General features: G+C 33.7%; 1 protein-coding gene and 1 long non-coding RNA gene across 2 annotated transcripts in view; both read right to left on the bottom strand.

Moving 5' to 3' along the window:
• LOC127704307 (DNA helicase MCM8-like) overlaps positions 1-22,967 on the bottom strand; it is a 98,512-nt gene that overhangs the window by 5,158 nt on the left and 70,387 nt on the right. Inside the window, exons 14-24 of the mRNA XM_052208317.1 lie at positions 20,871-20,901; positions 20,384-20,446; positions 19,988-20,056; positions 11,186-11,263; positions 10,325-10,462; positions 8,724-8,767; positions 7,079-7,165; positions 6,628-6,691; positions 5,556-5,611; positions 3,437-3,467; positions 2,420-2,536 (exon numbers count right to left, since the gene is read on the bottom strand). Of these exons, the coding sequence (XP_052064277.1) occupies positions 2,420-2,536; positions 3,437-3,467; positions 5,556-5,611; positions 6,628-6,691; positions 7,079-7,165; positions 8,724-8,767; positions 10,325-10,462; positions 11,186-11,263; positions 19,988-20,056; positions 20,384-20,446; positions 20,871-20,901 (778 nt within the window). The remainder of the gene's footprint in view (positions 1-2,419; positions 2,537-3,436; positions 3,468-5,555; positions 5,612-6,627; positions 6,692-7,078; positions 7,166-8,723; positions 8,768-10,324; positions 10,463-11,185; positions 11,264-19,987; positions 20,057-20,383; positions 20,447-20,870; positions 20,902-22,967) is intronic.
• Positions 16,507-19,051, bottom strand: LOC127704314 (uncharacterized). Its single transcript, XR_007983216.1, has 2 exons — positions 18,269-19,051; positions 16,507-17,698 (listed from the first exon to the last, which is right to left on the bottom strand). It is a non-coding gene; the product is annotated as an uncharacterized LOC127704314 (long non-coding RNA).

Raw genomic sequence — 22,967 nt, 5'->3', positions numbered from 1 at the left:
CCCCTTGAACTGACCTAATCACAAACTAATACATGTTAACTTAGCAAAATTTTCAAAGTCTATAGACCATGACTAAGGGGGTGGAGCCAAATAATCTCCATGGAAATGAGATATGCCAATGCTTATACAACTGCATACCAAATATCATTGACCTACCACTAGTGGTTCCCCATAAATTGACCTAATCACAAATAAATACATGTAAACTATGAAAAGTTTCAAAGTCAATAGACCTTGACTGAGGGGGCAGGGCCAAATAATCTCCATGGTAATGAGATGTGCCAATTCTAATACAACTGCATACCAAATATCATTGACCTACCACTAGTGGTTCACCATGAACTAGACCTAATCACAAACTAATACATTGTTGACGCTGCCACCGCCGTTTCCGCCAGAAACAGCATATCTATGTCTCGCTTTTGACTCCGTCAAGGCGAGACAATAAAAATCATTTAAATGCTTTAATAGTTGTTTTTTGCGTTTTCTTGTGTTCTCCGTTGTCACCTGGAAGTTGCATTTGATCATGTCCAAATTAGAGATGAAGGATTCTGTCAATGACCAATTATTGTAGATGTTTCTCGAGTTTACTTATTACTGTGTATATGTGTTCTAACAAGGAATACAGAAGGTAAATGTATGAAAATTGAATAAAATACGCCCGTTTGATGATAGCTACCGCCATTGTTTTTTTACTTTCGTAGTATCAGGTGATCACGTCATGTGACTTTCCTTTAACATTGTAAAGTTGAATAAAGCGATGATTTCAAACCCCTTTTTACTTTGTAATATTTTTTAAAAAACCTTCATATAAATCCTAATTGCAGACATGTCAATGCCATTTTAAACTGTACGAATTTGATTATGGAACAAAATTAATCTGTCAATTGATTTGTTTTGACAACGATTAGACTTCCTAATTAATATTCAATAAGTCAATAAGGGTGTGATAATCTGGATTAAACGATTCAATGAGTACCATCAAACAATAAATAAAATGAGCAGAGATTAATATTTATTTCAGCACTAATTTATCAACATAAATATTACGATTTATGTATTTATTGTGTAGTTAAAAATATTTGTAATGATTCTGTATTCCACTCAAGATTCACCGACTGCGATTTGCATTTAAACAACTTCCCGATTTAACACTTCCTGTTGTTCCCAATCAGACACATCTGTGGAAACAATAATAAATCAAACATCGTTAATGCTAAATTATTTATTCTGCAACAATATTTTCATTATCCTGTATTAAACCAGGACTGGAGTTCAATTTGGTACTGAAAAACATCACTTTTCAATGGACGTATTTTGCTGAGTTTCAAGTTGGGATTTTTCCAGAAAGTCCTTGCGTGTTAAGCACAAGAAGAAACTTTTTTTCTCAAGTTTCAAGGGTGAAAAAGGGGGTGCATACTATGCAAGAGTGCGTTTTATACACACCAAAAGACGGTAGTAAAAAATCATTGATTCCATTTATTTAAGGCCTTACAATTAGCTTACCTTTCTAAGTAGTTGGTGAGGTATGGGATCAAATGGTTCATGTCTTGGTGTCTTTAACCTATCACTGAGAGGTTTGTGCTTACCTTTCTAAGTAGTTGGTGAGGTATGGGATCAAATGGTTCATGTCTTGGTGTCTTTAACCTATCACTGAGAGGTTTGTGCTTACCTTTCTAAGTAGTTGGTGAGGTATGGGATCAAATGGTTCATGTCTTGGTGTCTTTAACCTATCACTGAGAGGTTTGTGCTTACCTTTCTAAGTAGTTGGTGAGGTATGGGATCAAATGGTTCACGTCTTGGTGTCTTTAACCTATCACTGAGAGGTTTGTGCTTACCTTTCTATGTAGTTGGTGAGGTATGGGATCAAATGGTTCATGTCTTGGTGTCTTTAACCTATCACTGAGAGGTTTGTGCTTACCTTTCTAAGTAGCTGGAGAGGTATGGGATCAAATGGTTCATGTCTTGGTGTCTTTAACCTATCACTGAGAGGTTTGTGCTTACCTTTCTAAGTAGTTGGTGAGGTATGGGATCAAATGGTTCACGTCTTGGTGTCTTTAACCTATCACTGAGAGGTTTGTGCTTACCTTTCTATGTAGTTGGTGAGGTATGGGATCAAATGGTTCACGTCTTGGTGTCTTTAACCTATCACTGAGAGGTTTGTGCTTACCTTTCTAAGTAGTTGGTGAGGTATGGGATCAAATGGTTCATGTCTTGGTGTCTTTAACCTATCACTGAGAGGTTTGTGCTTACCTTTCTAAGTAGTTGGTGAGGTATGGGATCAAATGGTTCATGTCTTGGTGTCTTTAACCTATCACTGAGAGGTTTGTGCTTACCTTTCTAAGTAGTTGGTGAGGTATGGGATCAAATGGTTCATGTCTTGGTGTCTTTAACCTATCACTGAGAGGTTTGTGCTTACCTTTCTAAGTAGTTGGTGAGGTATGGGATCAAATGGTTCATGTCTTGGTGTCTTTAACCTATCACTGAGAGGTTTGTCTGATTCTATTAACAATATAGACTCGTTTATACTGTCATCCTACAAAATACACATCATTAGACTACGTTAGAATAGAAAGATATTAGTGTACCTTGTGTCTTCTGCATAGCAATGGCTTATTAGAAAGGACACACTCGTAATCAAAGAAATTACTAGGCCAGGTATGTATTCAGTTTAAACAAGTGTACTTAAGTTTCATAATTGATTTATAATCTTCTATTGCAGCAGATACTTTCCTCTGCTGATTTTCTTGATATTGGTATGGACTGATTGATTGATTGGTGTTTGCTCAACGCTGCCTCAGCACAAAAAGGCTACATTGTATATCACTGTGATATTGGTATTGGATAAACATAAATGGCCATTGTAAAAAATTTGAACTCTGAACATTTTAATCATTATGCTCAAGATTTGATAATCCTCCAATTATGTTGGGTAAATAACCTTATTACTGGTACACCCCAAGAGATGAATTTTAACAATCTTAGTCAACTTAAGGGAATCTACTTGCTTAGACACATCATCATGACTAATAGTCTCTTAGTTTACCCTTTAATGCTGTTTAAGCTTATGGAGATGCTGCTATTATTAGTGTACTAGTTTTCCTTACTCAAGGATTTTGCATATTTTACTGTACTTATCCAAGAGATCACTTTATCAAATTGGTTTTTTTATTCATTTCTTCCAAATGATCAACTTGTGAATTTTATTAGCCCATTGATAAAGATAAACTAATGTTAGCATAAAGCAGGTGGAATGTAAGGAAAATTGGTATTGTGAAATGGCAAAGCCTGTCATATATGCACATACGGTTGAAAAAAGACGTCTTTCGGCTATTTTTGTCAGAGTTGCTGCCTTACTGATGTATACTCCACATCTCCTTTTATTCACATTATAATAGAATACTGATGATTTGTTAATCACCTATGTCATACTTACTTTCTGTCTTCTTACAGTTACACTCAAAGCTCTGAAAAAAGGAAATACAATTCACTCATCCATGAAATACATTTAAACCACCTGTCATAGAGTGTTAGGATGGTTGGTAAATGTTTTTAACGCGAAAGTCTAGTAGCAATTGACTTCTTATACAATTAAATTGTTTCTTATATTTTTTTGGTTGAAGAAGAACGTCCAGAAGGTATATTTTGGTGCTTCTATGGCCCTGTAAATTCAACAAAAATAAAAGTTTGTATGATACTTTTTTTATATAATTTTAAATGAAAAAAAAAAACCAGACCCTTAAGAAAATGTACACTAAGCTTTATCTTGATGTCATGTGACATCATTAAATTAGGATAATATGTAAAGCATTAGTGAACAAGAGGCTCTCAAGAGCCTGAATCGCTCACCTGTATTTCAGAGGAGAAGATTTTTAAATGTTAGCAAACTTAATGAACAAATTGTGTAAAATTGTCTTTAAAGGGCAATAACTCCTTAAGGGGTCAATTGACAATTTTGGTCATATGAACTTTTTTGTAGATCTTACTTTGCTGAACATTATTGCTGCTTACAGTTTATATATATCTATAATAATATTCAAAATAATAACAAAAAACTGCAAAAATTTTGTTAAAACTACCAATTCGGTGGCAGCAACCCAACAATGGGTTGTTCGGTTTGTCTGAAAATTTCAGAGCTGATAGATCTTGACCAATTGAACAATTTTATCCTCTGTCAGATTTGCTCTAAAAGCTTTAGTTTTTGAGATATAAGCCAAAAACTGCATTTGACACCTATGTTCTATTTTTAGCCATGGCGGCCATGTTTGTCGATGGATCAAAACTTCAGATACAATTTACAAACTAGATACCCTAAGGAACATTTAGTTAAAGTTTGAAGGTATTTGGCCCAGTAGTTTCAGAGAAGATTTTTTAAATAGTTTACCACGACAGACGATGACGACGATGGACGCCAAGTGATGGCATAAGCTCACATGGGGCCCTTTGGGCCCCGGTGAGCTAAAAATATACTATACTCAGGATGATCCCATCCAGACATATTTTTTTTCTGAGCAGATCTGTCATTGCTGTTCCTAAATGTTAAATACTTAGCAAAGAAACAAAAAATGAATTTTCTAAAGTCTCTGTAATAGCCTGCCCTAGTAGTAATAAAATTGAGAATGGAAATGGGGAATGTGTCAAAGAGACAACAACCCGACCATAGAACAGACAACAGCAGAAGGTCACCAACAGGTCTTCAATGCAGCGAGAAATTCCCGCACCCGGAGGCATCCTTCAGCTGGCCCCTAAACAAATATATATATACTAGTTCAGTGATAATGAACGCCATACTAAACTCCAAATTGTACACAAGAAACTAAAATTAAAAATAATACAAGACTACCACAGGCTAGAGGCTCCTGACTTGGGACAGGCGCAAAAATGCGGCGGGGTTAAACATGTTTATGAGATCTCAACCCTCCCCCTATACCTCTAGCCAATGTAGAAAAGTAAACGCATAACAATACGCACATTAAAATTCAGTTCAAGAGAAGTCCGAGTCTGATGTCAGAAGATGTAACCAAAGAAAATAAACAAAATGACAATGATACATAAATAACAACAGACTACTAGCAGTTAACTGACATGCCAGCTCCAGACTTCAATTTAACTGATTGAAAGATTATGTCTTCATCATATGAATATCAGGCACAATCCTTCCCGTTAGGGGTTTAGTATCATACCATCATAACATATATGAGAATAACATAACCCGTGTCATGCCAACAACTGGTTTTTAAACAAATGTGTTTAGTTCCGATGCAAAGACCCTATAAGTGAATCAATATTAACGCCAAAATATGCAATCTTTAATGACCTGACAACAGTATCGTAACTATATCCCTTCTTAATAAGTCTATTTAAAGGTTTTGTTAGCTTCAGAGGTGAATACTGACATTTTTGTGCTTTATAAAGAATATTTCCCATAACCATTCAAACTCTATGCATACATACTACCATTGTGGCAGTGTTAATGCAATGAAGATAAGACACCAAAAGGTGTAGATAGTTCACACTGACCCTATAGGTCAGATAAGTTGATAATTTTTACTGACCTACTTTGTCCGGCATGTAAAGCCATCACATGGTCTGATAACATACTGTCCATTTCCTGTTAGATATCATATTCATAATTATTACAAAACACAATACCCTTTTGCCTTCATTTAATTTTTTATTTTGCTAATTTTAGTTTGTACAAATATCAAAATGGAGGAATGTTCAAGAGGCAACACCTCAAATTCATGATATTCTTTTAACTAATTAAATCCATCTACAGATAATTAAATTTGATGCATTTGTTACAAAATTCTGAATGAAAAAAGGTTGTCATGCATTATCTCCCCTTAGTGGAGCTGGAAAAAGGGAGATCTTTCACTGTGTAGCTACAAAAGGTTGGCAGATATGGCCTAAACTAATGTGTAATTCAAATATATTATTTGTATTCAAATAAGTCTAGATCTTATACACTTTTGAAAAATCAAAACATCTGAAAATAAACATTGTTAAAATTGAAAATGAAAATATCTGGCTTCTGTATTTTCAACATTTTTCTTGTTTTTTTTTTGGGGGGGGGGGGGGGGGGGGGGGCTGACGTGCCAATAAAATCTCTTGTGTTGCCTTTGTTCTTTTAACAATTAACTGTAAATATAGCAAATGATCGTACAGTTTGTTTATCCTGATGATAACTTTATTTTACTTTTGGAGATATAAATCCATGCAATAATTCCCCATCAATATATCAGTTTTTATTTACAATTTATAATTAGTTATAATCTAATCCTGTTCTCTTTCCTCGTTCATTGTCAATCACTGGATTACTTTATGATCATAGGTACTACTACTTTAGTTTACCTCATGTATGAGTGAAGTTCATATGGATTATTTTTTTATTTTCTGTGTAATTTTTGAAGGATATTTGTTTCTTTTTTTCTTTTTCTGTACCCAGTTTTGATTATGTTTCTTTGATTTGTTTTATTTAATAATTTTTGTTGCCATGCTGCTCCTTCGCTCTATTAAATTTGCTTTCCCCCTATTCGTGTAAATAATATATTTTTCAAAAGACACATTTTTTTTTTTTGGCAAATACATATCAATATGCATTATTCCTTAAAAAATAGTTCAGACCTCATCTGGTTTATCCAACAGAATAAAGACCAGGTCAAATCTGGATAACAAGGCACTCCCCATTCTACAAAAATAAAAAACAACTTTACATCAAAGTTTTATATAAGAAACACAAAAGCTTCCTATTTCAGACTGATGAAACTTTATTCACTATAACACATGACGAAATTTATCACCATAAATTGGAACTGTTTACAGTTTTACACATCTTAATATACTTAAAATGTTGTGCTTTACTGAGCTTCAGTTCTTCTGTACACCAATTAAAGAGTTCCGACAGACTCTACTACAACTGACCTCAATTATATAGCAACTTATAGAGAGTATTGATACAAAAAAAAAAGCAACAATAATTTTGAATGTAAATTATAAATTTATACATGTTATACATAAAAACAAATTTTTGTAAATTCTCTGATACTGCTTTAGTCTTGTTAAAAAGACCACCTACTTTAAATTCTCGGACACTGTTTTAGCCTTGTTATAATGGCCACCAACTGGATTGGCTGCTGCTATTATAGATGTCCTGGCTGGTAAACTGGAAAAAAAATAATCATGGATAGTATTATCTAGATTCTCATTTGTGATGGGATTCTTGTATCTAGGCAAAAATACCTAGTTTATTATCGACAAATTCAGTAGAGAAGAAGCAATATGATATCATAAATGTTTTCATCAACCTACCTTGATCAAACTCACTGAACAAAAGAATCTAGGTCACACTATTTTTAAATTACACTTCAATGTTAAATCTACCTCACACTAAGATACCTTAACCCTGAGGAGGATAATAAGGCAAATTTAACTGATAACTCTAGTTGGAAGAACACTGTTACTGGGAAGCAATAATTATCAAATGATAAATCTACAATATCGCCATTTAAAATCATTTCAATATTTAGAGGTATAGAGAGAGGGTTGAGATCTCACAAAACATGTTTAACCCCGCCACATTTTTGCACCTGTCCCAAGTCAGGAGCCTCTGGCCTTTGTTAGTCTTGTATGTTTTTTAATTTTAGTTCATTTATATGTTTTGGAGTTTAGTGTGACGTCTATTTTCATTGAACTAGTCCACATTTTTGTTTAGGGGCCAGCTGAAGCCCGCCTCCGGGTGCGGGATTTTCTGTGTGTGTTGAAGACCCATTGGTGGCCTTTGGCTGTTTTCTGCTCTTTGGTCGGGTTGTTGTCTCTTTGACACATTCCTCATTTCCATTCTCAATTTTATTATGATGCACAAAGTAGGATTCATAACAAAATCATAATGTTATGTAATCTTTATTAGTCAGTTTTGTAATGTCCACTTTAAGCCATCAAGATATAGAGAGTTGACTCATTGATATATTATGGTCTTCATCTGAAGCCTAACAATTCGTTGAGTCCATTAAATAATAACTTGGTTAACAATATCCTGCTTGGTCTCTTTGACTATCCAGTCAACAAGGTCGTTTGCATTATGAACAGTTCAATAACTGTAACATGCCCTCAATTTCCACTAACCTGTCAGCAGAACTGTGCGAGTTCAAGAAAAGTGGTGGTCCGAAGGTTTTGACCACCTAAAATTGCAAAGGACTGACACAATTTTGGAAATTTGTAATAGATATAATAGTGAGGACCAGCAGATTTTCTCTAAGGACCACCAGGGAAAAAAAGATTTAGAGAACACGGTCTTTTACTTTTGAAGAAAAAAAAAAAAGAAAAAGCCTTTTTAAAAATACCATTATATATAAGTGTTACATCAGTAATGATATGACAAGAAGAATTCTCTATTTTCTTAAAATCAACAGACCAACAGAAAACACTTGTTTGACCATTATTTGAACTAGTAACAGACAAGCATGTATGTATTGTTGAGTATTAAAATGCTGGGTTTTTTTTAATGAAAAAGCTACAATTTTTCAACACTTAAAATATGACTGTTTTATTTATTCTTGTGTAGAAGTTCCAATGTGGAAAACATTTTACTATGTAAGTTTGAAGGATAATTGAGAAACTGAAAAAGTTCAGTGGCCAAAATGTCTAGAAAATGGTTTAATTACTTCAATAATGTTCTAATCATAATAAAACTATACTCAGCATTATTTAAAATTCTCAATTACCTACATACAATCCCTGCTTTTGCTATACTTATGCTTTGCTGTTCCTAAAACAAAGAAAAAAGTTCATTATTATCATATTAAATTTATTCTAGACCCCCCTTCCCTCACTTTTTAAATGACAAATATATTTGAATAATAAAATTTTTATCAGACAAAAATAAAAGAAGAATGTGTCCATGGGACACAGATGCCGCCACATATATGACAAATTAAGCAATTCTTCCATTTAATAAACTGTTAACACAGAGATATGTCTAGGATTTTTGTTATTTTGATAGTAAAATGCAAATGTTGATATTAAATTAGCAAAACTTTAACATGTAAGTTATGCAAAATATTCAAAGTCAATGAACCATGACTGAAGGTACAGGTGTGCCAATGCTAATACAACTACATACCAAATATCATTGACCTACCACTATTACTTCTATAAACTGACCTAATCACAAACTAATACATGTTAACTTAGCAAAAGTTTCAAAGTCAATAGACCATGACTGAGGGCGCAGGGCCAGATAACCTCCATGGAAATGAGATGTGCCAATGCTAATACAACTGCATATCAAATATCATTGACATACCACTAGTGGTTCCCCATAAACTGAACTAATCACAAACAAATACATGTAAACTAAGCAAAAGTTTCAAAGTCAATAGACAATGACTGAGGGGGCAGGGCCAAATAATCTCCATGAAAATGAGAAGTGTCACTGCTAATGCAACTGCATACCAAATATCATTGACCTACCCCATAAACTGACCTAATCACAAACTTACACATGTAAACTAAAGTTTCAAAGTCAATAGACCATGACTGAGGGGGTGGGGCCAAATAATTTCCATTGAGATGTGCCAATGCTAATACAACTGCATACCAAATATCACTGACCTACCACTAGTGGTTCCCCATAAACTGACCTAATCACAAACTAATACATTGTTGACACTGCTGCTTTCGGAAACAGCATACCTATGTCTCGCTTTTTGACTCTGTCAAGGTAAGAACCCTTAAGTGGCCCCAACCAAATTCAATTTTGATCTGATTGTTAGGTGGCAATAAGCATTGTGTGTAACTTTCATAACATTTGGTTGAGTGTCAAGTTAGATTGCGGAAACAGCAGAATCAACATTTTTTTAATTTACAAAGGAACATAACTTGAGAGCACTCAAAGTAACACCACCCAAGTTCTAGCTTGATCTGTGTTTGGTGGTAATAAGCATTATGAATAAGTTTCATATTATTTGGTTGAAGCAAAGTAAAGTTAGACAGCGGAAACGGCAAATTCAATAATTTTTCCATTTATAAAGGGACATAACTCAAGAACAGTGAATGTGAAGCTACCCAAATTTGAACATGATCTGTGTTTAATGGTAATAAACAATGTGGATAAGTTTCATAATATTTGGTTGAGGTAAAGTTAAGTTAGAGAACGGAAACCAATTTTGGGACCTACATACTGACGGACAAGGTAAACCTTAATGCCCCCTTTGTCTTCTAAGGGGGCATAAAAATTAGAAAAATTGTAACTTTCCATGATTAAACTGAATGTGCTAAACTATCATAGATAGTTTAGGTCATAAAACACCCATGCACTACTTACCATGGCTTCTAGTAAAGCTTGATGTTGATTTCCCATCTTATCAAACTCATCTATACAACAACAACCAAGATCAGCCAAAACCAGAGCTCCTGCTTCCAATGCAAAATCTCCAGAGCCTCCATCTCTTGATAGGGTCACCTAAAGTATAAAATATATCTATACAACTAATACTGTAGGTCCTGCTGCTTCTTAAACAAAATTGCTTGTGCCTCCATCTCTTGATAGGGTTACCTAAAATTCAAAGAAATCTTTTTCAACTAATAGGTCCTGTTTCTAATGCAAAATATCTTGTGTTTCCATTTTTTGAAAAGGTCACATTAATACAAAGAACATACTCTCATTTTGTATAAAGAATGTCTTCATATAAAACATACATACTTTTCCTGTTCAAAATTCCAAAGTTCCAGGACCTTGACTGAGAGATTTATAGGTCTATTAATCTACTTTGAACTGACATGCTAGTGTTTTGTTTTATGCTGTATATATACTTTCTGTGTCATTTGGTCTCTTGTGGAGAGTTGTCTCATTGGCTATCATACCACATCTTCTTTTTATATTTACTGATATACCAGAGGTTGTGGTTGTATTACCACAGACATACACACTCCTTGGACCTATACTGGCTGTGGACTGTAACATCTGTATACATGTACATACTTACTGTTAGACCAGAGGTTGTGGTTGTATTACCACAGACATACACACTCCTTGGACCTATACTGGCTGTGGACTGTAACATCTGTATACATGTACATACTTACTGTTAGACCAGAGGTTGTGGTTGTATTACCACAGACATACACACTCCTTGGACCTATACTGGCTGTGGACTGTAACATCTGTATACATGTACATACTTACTGTTAGACCAGAGGTTGTGGTTGTATTACCACAGACATACACACTCCTTGGACCTATACTGGCTGTGGACTGTAACATCTGTAAAATTAATCAAAGCCTTAAAGGCTGTAAAAGCAATTGCTGCCATGTTAATGTTTTGGGGACTTTTATTTTTCATCCACATATATACAAGAATTAAACCTGACAGGAGTGTTGTCTAGTGAGAAGTAAGAAGGTTTTAACTTTATATCAATAAAAGACTTTAGCAGAAAGTCATTTGTTTTATATTTCACAAGGAGACAACACGTTTACCAGGCTAAAGTTGGGGTCAAATTTACATGTGCTGAAACATATAACTCAAAAAGAAATTATCCCCTGGTAGTGTTTGTAACTGGGCAATAATTTCCTTTATTGATTTAATTTTAACAATTATCATAATTAATTTAAATTTAACCATTCAATTAAAACATTTCAACTTTCCAGACGCAAATGTTGAAAAACGGGAAAGAAATAAAATATCTTTAATACAAGACATAAACATGTAAAAATTAAATATATATTTCAGCTTACTAAAAATATTTTCATAATGTTACTTTGTCTTCATTTCTTACAACTAAGTCCCAAACATTATTGCTCAGTTGATATGTGTCATCCTCATGCTGTATGAGATAACTATAATTCTCAAGAATCCCGAAAAGGGGGGTCATCACAGACAAACATGACATTAAATCGTCATTATACGAACAAAAACAAACAGCTCTTCGTTGTTTTGATATTTATCAATTTTCAGGAAACATTGCGAAAAATTATCTTAATATTTCGAAAACATGTGAAATAAAATTGCAAACACGGTGGACCGTCGAGTGTCAACACACGTAGTAGACTCGTCCACTGGAAAGACGAGGATAATGGTTTCATCATTTGTCATGCATACCTAGTTTTGATTATGATATCCAACAGAATGTACTTTTTTTTTCAATCTATGAATCTATGAAACTAGAAAATTCCAAATTGTAAATATCTCTTCATCTGGACTTGGCATCTACCACGTTTTGACGGGTCCATTTCATTAGTAAGGTGATCGATAAATCTTATGGAGTTATGACAATCAAAGCGCGAAAGCGCTGTAAAGGCAGTTAATTACAGGTTGTGTGTATTTTTAGTCCAGTTATATCATTACCTTGCATAGTACAGTGTACTTATCAGAGGTGGCTTTCAGTATTTAAGATTTAGAGTTCTCTAATGATATTGAACAAGTTTTATGAATGTCATATTCTGAGCACTATATGAAGGCGTTTGTTCTCACTTGTTTATGAACTTGTGCATTATATCCAGTTTGTACCTTTTTTATCTATGTTTATAGTCAAATTAGTTATCAAAGGTACCAGGATTATAATTTAATACGCCAGATTCATGTTTCGTCTACATAAGACTCATCAGTGACGCTCAGATCAAAATAGTTATAAAGCCAAACAAGTACAAAGTTGAAGAGCATTGAGGACCCGAAATTCCAAAAAATTGTGCCAAATACGGCTAAGGTAATCTATTCCTTGGATAAGAAAATCCTTAGTTTTTCGAAAAATTCAAAGTTTTGTAACCGGAAGTTTATAAAAATGACCATATAATTGATATTCAAATACTGTTTAAAATAGTTAGGCATTTTCTTTTTAGAAATAAGTAAATGTTATCAACTGTATTTTATTCAACTCTGCAAATGTTGTTTGTTACTGGTAAGTATGGATGATAGTTGTTTCATTGGCAATCATAACACATCTCCTTATTTATATAATGATCTATATTCAACGACCTCAGGTACAAAAAAAATGTATGTAACTAAACTGTGATGGAAAACCTTTGACTTCTTTCTTTTATATAAACTTTTGATTTGGTACCATAGAACTATGTAGAATAAATGTACATTGCAACATGTCAACTCTTTCAATGACAATACTTTTTTAGAAACTATAACTCCAAGCAAAATTATATTTCCAAGTTTAAAGTAATTTATGAATGAAAAAGGAGTTCTTAATTAAGAAATAAACTGATTCGCTGAGCGCAGCTGGATACACCGCAGAGGTCCAACCCTGAACAGTTGGGGCAAAAATGGACACAATATTCAAGCTTGATACAGGTCTGTATTTGGATTGTAATTAAATATTTTACATATTATAGTTTCTGAATAAATGTAGTCAAAGAACTTGAAATCGGTTATATGAATTGAATTTATATTCAATTAAAGATTTCTTGCTGTTGTGCAATAAACTGTGCTGTTGCGCAATACTTAATAAATCTGTTGCCAGACTATAAAGAATAAAGTTCAATTTCTTCTCAATGTCATATTTGAAATTTATGAAAATCTATAGGGAGATTACATCAATAGCTATAAATAATTCACCCAAGTTTCATGCGAACTGCTTAAAGCATTTTTGAGTTGTTGTCGAACAACAGTGCACACGCTGAAATGTCTCGCCTTCTTTACTAATCACTGATATTATGTTGATAGTCCTTAATATAAAGCTTTATTACAACTGTCACATAAACTTAACATTAACCAAGAAAACTAAACATTGACCAATGAACCATGAAAATGAGGTCAAGGTCAGATGAACCATGCCAGGCAGGCATGTACAGCTAACAATTCTTCCATACAACAAATATAGTTGACCTATTGCTTATAGTTTAAGAAAAACAGACCAAAACACAACTAGATACGCCCGCAGAGGTCCAACCCTGAACAGTTGGGGCAAAAATGGACACAATATTCAAGCTTGATTCAGGTCTGAATTTGGATTGTAATTAAATATTTGACATATTATAGGTTTCTGAATAAATGTAGTCAAAGATCTTGAAATTGGTTATATGAATTGAATATGCAATTAAAGATTTCTTGCTGTTGTGCAATACTTAGTAAACCTGTTGTCAGACTATAAACAAATAAAGTTCAATTAATTCTCAATGTCATATTAGAAATTTATGAAAATAAAAAGGGAGCTTACAACAATAGATATAAACAATTCACCAAAGTTTCATGAGAATTGGTGACAGCATATTTGAGTTATTGTTCGAAAACTGGAAAATCACCCCTTTTTTTTAATGAATAAAACCCCATAACTCAGAAATGTAAAATGTAAAATTTATAAAATTCTAAAGGGAGCTTACATCAATACATACAAACAATTCACCAAATTTTCATAAGAATTGCTGTAAGCATTTTAGAGTTTTTGTCCGAAAACTGGAAAATCCCCCCTTTTTTTATGAATAAAACCCTGTAACTCGGAAACGTAAAATCTAAAATTTATAAAAATCTAAAGGGAGCTCATGTCAATAGATATAAACAATTCACCACAATTTCTTGCAAGTTGGTGAAAGCATTCTTGACTTATTGTCCGAAAACTGGAAAATCCCCCTTTTTTTAATGAATAAAACCCCATAACTCGAAAACGTAAAATCTAAATTTTATAAAAAATGAAAGGGAGCTCACGTCAATAGATATAAACAATTCACCAAAGTTTTATGCAAATTGGTAAAAGCATTTTTTAGTTAATGTCCGACATGTTGACGACGGACGGACAACGGTATACCATAATACGTCCCGTAAACGGGCGTATAAAAACTTAACAGAGCAATGAACTGTGAAAATGAGGTCCAGGTCAAATAAAACCTGCGTGACTGACATAAAGATCATAAAATATTTCCATACACCAAATATAGTTGACCTATTGCATATAGTATTAGAAAAAAAGACCAAAACTCAAAATCTTAACTTTGACCACTGAACCATGAAAATGAGGTCACGGTCAAATGACACCTGCCAGCTAGACATGTACATCTTACAATCATTCCATACACCAAATATAGTAGACCTATTGCATACAGTATAAGAAAAACAGACCAAAACACAAAAACTTAACTATAACTACTGAACCATGAAAATGAGGTCAAGGTCAGATGACACCTGCCAGTTGGACATGTACACTTTACAGTCCTTCCATACACCGAATATACTTGACCTATTGCTTATAGTATCTGAGATATGGACTTGACCACCAAAACTTAACCTTGTTCACTGATCCATGAAATGAGGTCGAGGTCAAGTGAAAACTGTCTGACGGGCATGAGGACCTTGCAAGGTCGCACATACCAAACATAGTTATCCTACTACTTATAATAAGAGAGAATTTAACATTACAAAAAATGTTAACTTTTTTTTCAAGTAGTCACTGAACTATGAAAATGAGGTCAAGGACATTGGACATGTGGCTGACGGAAACTTCGTAACATGAGGCATCCATATACAAAGTATGAAGCATCCAGGTCTTCCACCTTCTAAAATATAAAGCTTTTAAGAAGTAAGCTAACACCGCCGCCGCCACATCACTATCCCTATGTCGAGCTTTCTGCGACAAAAACTGGAAAATCCCAATAAAACACCATAACTCAGAAATGTAAAATTTAAAATTTATAAAATTCTAAAGGGAGCTTACGGATTGATAATTTAGTCTTAGATGCAAGATTTTTATATCAGTTGTTAGTGGCTTTGAACTAGCTGTCAGTAACTGCAAGTACTCTCAGATCTGTACTTTCTGTCTTTTTCTTGTTTGGATGTACAACTACCCGACCACATCCACTTGTATTTGTATTTATCCATCTGATGAGTTAAGCCTCTTTCAAGTGATTTTTATAGTTCGTTCTTATATTGTACTGTTACACCACTGTCCCAGGTTAGGGGGAATGTTGGGATCCCGCTAACATGTTTAACCCCGACACATTCTGTATGTACATGTATGTGCCTGTCCCAAGTCAGGAGCCTGTAATTCAGTGGTTGTCGTTTGTTTATGTGTTGCATATTTGTTATATTCGTTCATTTTTTGTACATAAATTAGGCCGTTAGTTTTCTTGTTTGAATTGTTTTACATTGTCATTTCGGGCCTTTTATAGCTGACTATGCGGTATGGGCTTTGCTCATTGTTGAAGGCCATACTGTGACCTATAGCTGTTAATTTCTGTGTCATTTGGTCTCTTGTGAGAGTTATCTCATTGGCAATCATACAACATCTTCTTTTTTATATTTACATCAACAGATATAAACAATTCACCAAAGTCAAGGTGAGACAACAAAACTTAGTGGTAAGATCTCTGAAATGTTTTACACGGTACAAGTTTTTCTCATTGTTGGAGATTGTACGGTGACAGTAACACCTGTAACTGCTTAAACCCATTTCTTATGCACTTTAGTTCGATAAACTCACTGAATATCATACCACATCTCCTTATTTTTATATGCATTACAATTTACATGTGCATGTAATTATAAATACATGTATATATATATCAGAACAAAATTCATTGCGTCACTTTTATTTCTGCATCCTTTGGCACAATACAAGTTTTAAAATTACACAACATAAAACAACTAAATGTTATTTCAGATGAAAGTTTTGTTTCAGTTCCATTCATAGGATTTGTTAGAATTTTGTATGTTTTGCCAAGTCCAATAATTCGCTCTATGTGCACATGTTAATTGGAGACTTTTCTATCCCGTATAAGAGTTTTGGAACTAATTCTGTTTCTTTTTTTGAAAAAAGTTAGCAAACAAATCTTGCACATTTAAACCTTTGTCTGCCATCACACTGTCACCTTGATCACATAACTGAACTACATTTTGTATTCTACATCTTTCAACTATTTCATAGTCACTGGTAGAACCAACATATGCAGTAGAGACATAGTTGACTAAACCACCAGGCGTCGAACATACAAGTATTTTCAGTGTTTCTGTTTTTATATGATGAAAAGGTTGCCTGAGCTCTAAGAGCTTTAGTTTTATCACGGGATATTCTGTGCTGTCAATAATAATCCAAGTCGTAGGAAACTTTAATTTGAAGTTGGATGGCGAAAAATGCCTGACTTAACCACTAGATGGCCAAGTGTTAGCCTCACACCACTGTTTAGGCATAAAAACAATCCATGTATATACACAATATTCTTAACACTAGATTCAATCTAGAATCTAGAAAGTTCAAAGTTGGTTGTATAATGCCTCAATTTCATCAAAGTCATAAAAAAACTGATTTTCAACTGACACCCTATCAATTTGAAAATATATGTATCTCGAACAATGTGCTGTTGGACCAAGTGTGGTCAAAACAAATAAAAATTTAGTATACAACTCTAAACTGGTATAAAAATGCATGGCTGTGTCACGTGTCTTCATTTCAAAATTCTCTGCTGAAAACATAGACATTGATGGTGTTTGCGTAATTCCATCTTTGAAGCTCAACATTAGCTCAGCAGTTGGTGGTGGACAGTCATAAATCCTTTCTGCAGTATGAATGACTTCTTCAGGAAAACCAACTTTACAATCAAAACTTTCCTCTAGATTTCTACTACAATATTCATCAAGTTTAGTTCTTTTGTTTTCACAGGAAGCTGCCCTGATTTTTCTTTTTGCGGACGATTCAGTCTCTTGCTTGGTCCAGGAAAATAGGCTGGGAATGGCAGTAGACTTAGGTCTCTGTATGGTGGGTTTGCGCCCTGAAAAAGGTTATAAAACATTAGTTTTTTGATAATTAAATGAACTTCCATTAGCAATGTATACTTTGTATTACCTGGCGAAATATTAACTAGATTTATTCATTACAATCTGGATAAAACTATGTTTGCCTGATTCAATGTATGTTATGTAAATCCAAAGGACAAACAATGAGAGACTTATGCAACAAACGTACATTGTTTGTACCTAAATAACTATAATATTGATGAGAGCATGTCATTGTTTTGTTCCTGTTAACATTGTCATTGATATTTTTCAAGAAAGTCTATGAGGCATAGCTTATGCATTCCTGTCATTACTACATTAGCATAATTAGTGCTAAAATAATTCTCAGTATGATATACCTCTTGTAAGAAATCATTATAACTGTAGCAATCACCAAAAAATCTCAAACAGATCACATTGAATTGTAATCCAAAAAATTATGACGTCTTGAATTAACCACCCCCTTTTATTCTAAAACGATAATTGCGGTTGTAAACAGGCTTTGGTTTATTCGCATGGCGATTACATATATAACTATATATTTCAAAAAGAAAATAGAGTTTTACCATGAATAGTTTCCTGCACGTAGTCTTTTTCAGTAAAATGTGCCTTGCAAACAACAGCTGATTGAGATGGACTCCACGATGAAATCGTGTTCTCGTCCAATCTGCGTTTGGGCCATGGCGTTGATCCAACTTTTCCTTCTTTTTAAGTCATTTGGAAATGCATGTCCTTCTCTTAAATGACATCCAGGTACACAACAACAAGTACTTGGCATCGTTAATTTAAAATGTAACTGAAATAGTTGCACAGTGCAGAAACCGGAAGTTGAGGAACAGGATCGGCTACCACGGCGCCACCTATTCAGGAACGATAATTTGCTACTTTTTATAACTGCGAAATAACAATAACGTTAGACGGGTTCACGTGCATAAACAGAAATGCGCTTTAAATTGTATAATATAATTAATGTTCAGTCGACTCTTAATTATTATATCAACGACTGAAATGATTTATAAACATCTAGATTGCAGATAACACTCGAAATTAACCCGAGCTCTTTCCACACGGAATTCAAATAATTCTAGTTTGTCAATCGGTTGACTGCTTATAATGCAAAATACAAATATATCAAAAGTTTTTAAAACTAACAAAACACAATGATCGTTTCTCTATTTCCCAATGTAAATGAAATGAAACAAAAAACATTTTATATCACAATAAGAAGAGGAGAGAATTCAACATTTCCGGATCTACTTGGAGCCTAATGACCCCCCACGTAGATAAGTTGGATATCGCGGAAGGAAGGATTAACCCGGCAACTAGAAAGGCATTAAAGCACTGCCTTTAAAAAAGGAAATCGAACTTATTGTTATGTGTTTTTAATAAGGGTTTCGTTCTGCTAAATTATTTGCGCAAACAAATCAACAAAATAGGTCAGTTAAGTTTGTCTATTTTTAGATTACAGGTAATCATTTGACACTACGTATAACCTGTGTAGTGATTTTGATTTTACGATAAATTTATGAATGAACAAGAGCATTTGGCCTCTTTCTTAGAGAAACACCAATTAAACATATAAAACTGTATTTAATAAGAGATAATTCAGTCAAATTTTCAATACTAAATCAACAACTGAAATGATTCTATATTTTGTTGAAACATCGTACGAAAAGAGAACGGAATCGCAGGTATAAAAATGCACTTTTTTCCACTCGGACTTCTATGTTTTTTGTTAGTCAAACGGTTGTCCCCCTAAATACAAAAATACATCTACAAGAACATATGCTGAAACCTCTTAAATCCACTAACGTTTTTCAAAAGTTTCAAGCTATGTATTGCATTAGAAAACATACATAGTTGTTTAAGAATGACAGACCAGGAGCCTGTTTAACAAAATACTATGGCTTGATCTGGGCGGAGTCTCTGATTTGCGTCACAAAGATGGCCATACGCGATGGCATTAAAGCAATTGCTTTAAAAACAAGGAAATTGTAATGAAAGTACAGATCTGATTATTTCATTTCCAATAAAGCTTGTGTCATAGCACTATGCAGAACTTGTATTCAGATTCATAAAATTTGAGAATAAATAATCAATGTGAAAACCTAGTATCTTTTTTGTCAAATTCAATTTCAAAATTTAGATTACTGCACTTAAAAGCAGTTACCGGTATATAATAAGCAATTGCTTCATACCTGCATGCGTTCAAATTGGCTATACAAATTCTACATATTTTCTGTCAATCAATTCTTTCTTGCACATATAACAGATATTGATATTACCTGACTTTTCCCTAATCCTGGGTCTCCAACAACTAAAATATGGGGATCTCCTCTCACTGGAATTCTGTTCTGAAAGAAGGAAAGTCAAATAACTAGCAACTCCATGGCGAAATTGAAAAGTAAACAAACAGGTGAAAAAAAAAGCCCTAAAAAAATATGGAATAGCATGGGAAAATTATATCAGGATGCTTATAAAGTCGTTACACTTTTGTTGATTTTTGTATGTGTGTGTTTTAATAAGAGAATGTATATAGGACAACAAGATTCACTTCATATTCTGATACATCATGTCTATCAAGTGTATACAGAAAATATATATACAGAAACTCCTAGTGGATGGCTAGAAGTTATAGGGAAATCTAAATCTAGTCGTGTGTAAGAATTACAAAAACTCACCTTATCATTTGTAAACTTATGAGTTCCACCAAATAATCCCAGTATTAAACCTGCCTTCACTAACTGTAAATACAAAATTAAAATGAGTAAAAGAAAGATAAAATATTGAAGAAAATATGTGAAACAGATTTTAATTGCTTATTGGAGATTTTATTCATTATTTTTTTTAATAAGCATACAAAGATTAATTCACATAAACAAATAATTCCTCATTTTATTTTAGGGTAAAGCGAGTAACTTGATTGTTTTATAATTTCATAAATGAACAAAGAAGACTGTCCATAATTGCTTACATCCACTTTATTTGAACTTTGGTGGATAGTTGTCTCATTGGCAATCGTATCTCATCTCCTTATTTTTATATTAAGACAAAGACTTAGATAGGCACTTGTTGTCTATGTAATTCAAAATTTTGAATTTAAAATTATTCAGGATTACATTCCAAATATTACTTCATCAAAATTAGAAAATCTATGTAAAATCTTACCTCATGGCCATAAATAGATGGACAAAGTGACCTACAATATGCAAGATTTTACACTGCAGCTAAAAAAAATCTAACATTTCTAACTTGAAACCTATAATATCAAATAAACTTTACGTCTTTATGAAACCTGGTGAACAATTTTTATTACACTAATCCATACAGTAAGTTTTCATCATGATAATTATAAATACATGTGAAATATTTGGTAGGCATTGGTAAAAAACGTTAAAATCTTTTCTTTAAACTATCTAATCTTCAACTGTTCAATATTGCCATTTTCAATCAAGATGTTTTACATTTCAATCTGTGAAAACCATAACTAGAGGCTCTAAAGATCCTGTGTTGCTCACCTTGGTCTATATGCATGATGATGGAAGTTTTAAACGACCTTGACTGGCTATACAGCCCTCGCATGGTCGGTCTATGTGCATATTCAACAAAGGACACTCTCCAACATTGTAGACGAGAATAGAATTCATGACAAAAATCTCTGTTTTGTTGATCTTGTATTGCTGATCATTTAGTCTGTTTGGTTTCTCTCTATTTTCTTTAGTTTTTGCTCAAAACACAAAAGAGGGTAAACAAAATCCTCATTTAAGGGCAATCAACAGTCTACTAATGATATCGTCAAAATTTGACTTGTTAGTAGATCTTGCCTTGCTGATCATTTTTGTGATTTAAAGTGTCTATTTATCTATTATAATTTTTATCATATGAGGCAAAACGAAAAAAAATGGAAAAATCGTCATTAAAGGGCAATAACTTCAATAAAGAGTCGTCAGACGATTTCCTCCATGTTGTCTTAATTGAAGATCTTGTCTTGCTGATCATTTTTGCTTAGGCCAAAATGAACTAGATATCATTGAGATGGGAGCCATCTCTGTGGGCCCCGCTGTGAATAATTTGTGGTCAAAAATTTGTATCTTTATCATTGGACATGGGGTTGTCAACTGAAACCAAAGTTAATGACCTTGACCTTTGACCTAGGAAGTTGTACATAAATTATGACACACCCTCTGGTGTTGGTTTATATACATGTCAAGTATAAACTTTGAAATCATAACGGTTCTCAAGATATAGAGCGGACACAATCTTTACCATAGGACATGGGGTTGTCAACTAAAACCAAAGTTTTTGACCTTGACCTTTGACCTAGGAAGTTGTACATACATTATGACACACCCTCTGGTGTTGGTTAATATACATGTCAAGTATAAACTTTGAAATCATAATGGTTCTCTAGATATAGAGCGGACACAATTTGTTACGGACTGACGGACAGACTGATCACTATAATGCGTCTGCCATTCGCCAGGGCCCTAATTAATAGTGTGTTTCCTATTTCCGAAAAAATTAGGTAGGGTAGGCAGGTAAAAATTTTATTTTATGAAAACATTTTATTTTTTTTTCTATTGATGGGCTGACAATAGAAAAAAGTTCCAAATCAAATAGTTTGATGTGCGGGCTTCTTTGATATTTAGAATAGTAATTAAATCTACAGCTTTTTTAATTTTCTGTTTTAGTTCTGAGTCAGAAATATGAAAATAAACTTTAATGAAAATTTTATGCATTTCATTGGTCGTAAAAGGAAAAGTGTATGTTCTTCCTGATTAATTATCTTAAACCAAAAATGGCAGTGAAAAATCTGGCATGGTATGTTATTATGTTGGGCCTCGTTGAACCTAAAAATATAAATGTCACACAGGGTATACATGTGGAAGCAGATTACTACCCCTTGAAAACACTGTGAACCGATGCTAAGCAGCAGTTAATTATGATTTTTTTAGGGTTAATACTCTGCCCTTGCACCCTCCTTTTTTAATATACAGATGGGTTTTGATGTTAGACAGAACGTGATGTTGATTGAAGATTGGGTGGTTCTGACAATATTAAAATTGCAGGTTTTGAGGAGAGTGAGAATGTGAAATCTTTGTCTTATTAATGACGGTAGTAATGCCCTTTACCGTCGGGCGTCAAACGGTAATTTTCGGCTACCGCAAGCGTCAAATTGGTTAAAATTTTACCTTAATTCGCCAAATACTATACAAATCCTTGGCCAGAGGTCTCAAATAATTATCGTTACCGTTATTTTAGGAA

This window comes from Mytilus californianus, unplaced genomic scaffold, assembly GCF_021869535.1.
Source record: "Mytilus californianus isolate M0D057914Y unplaced genomic scaffold, xbMytCali1.0.p SCAF_6, whole genome shotgun sequence".
Lineage (NCBI taxonomy): Eukaryota > Metazoa > Mollusca > Bivalvia > Mytilida > Mytilidae > Mytilus > Mytilus californianus.
This window is presented reverse-complemented; position numbering and strand designations above follow the sequence as displayed.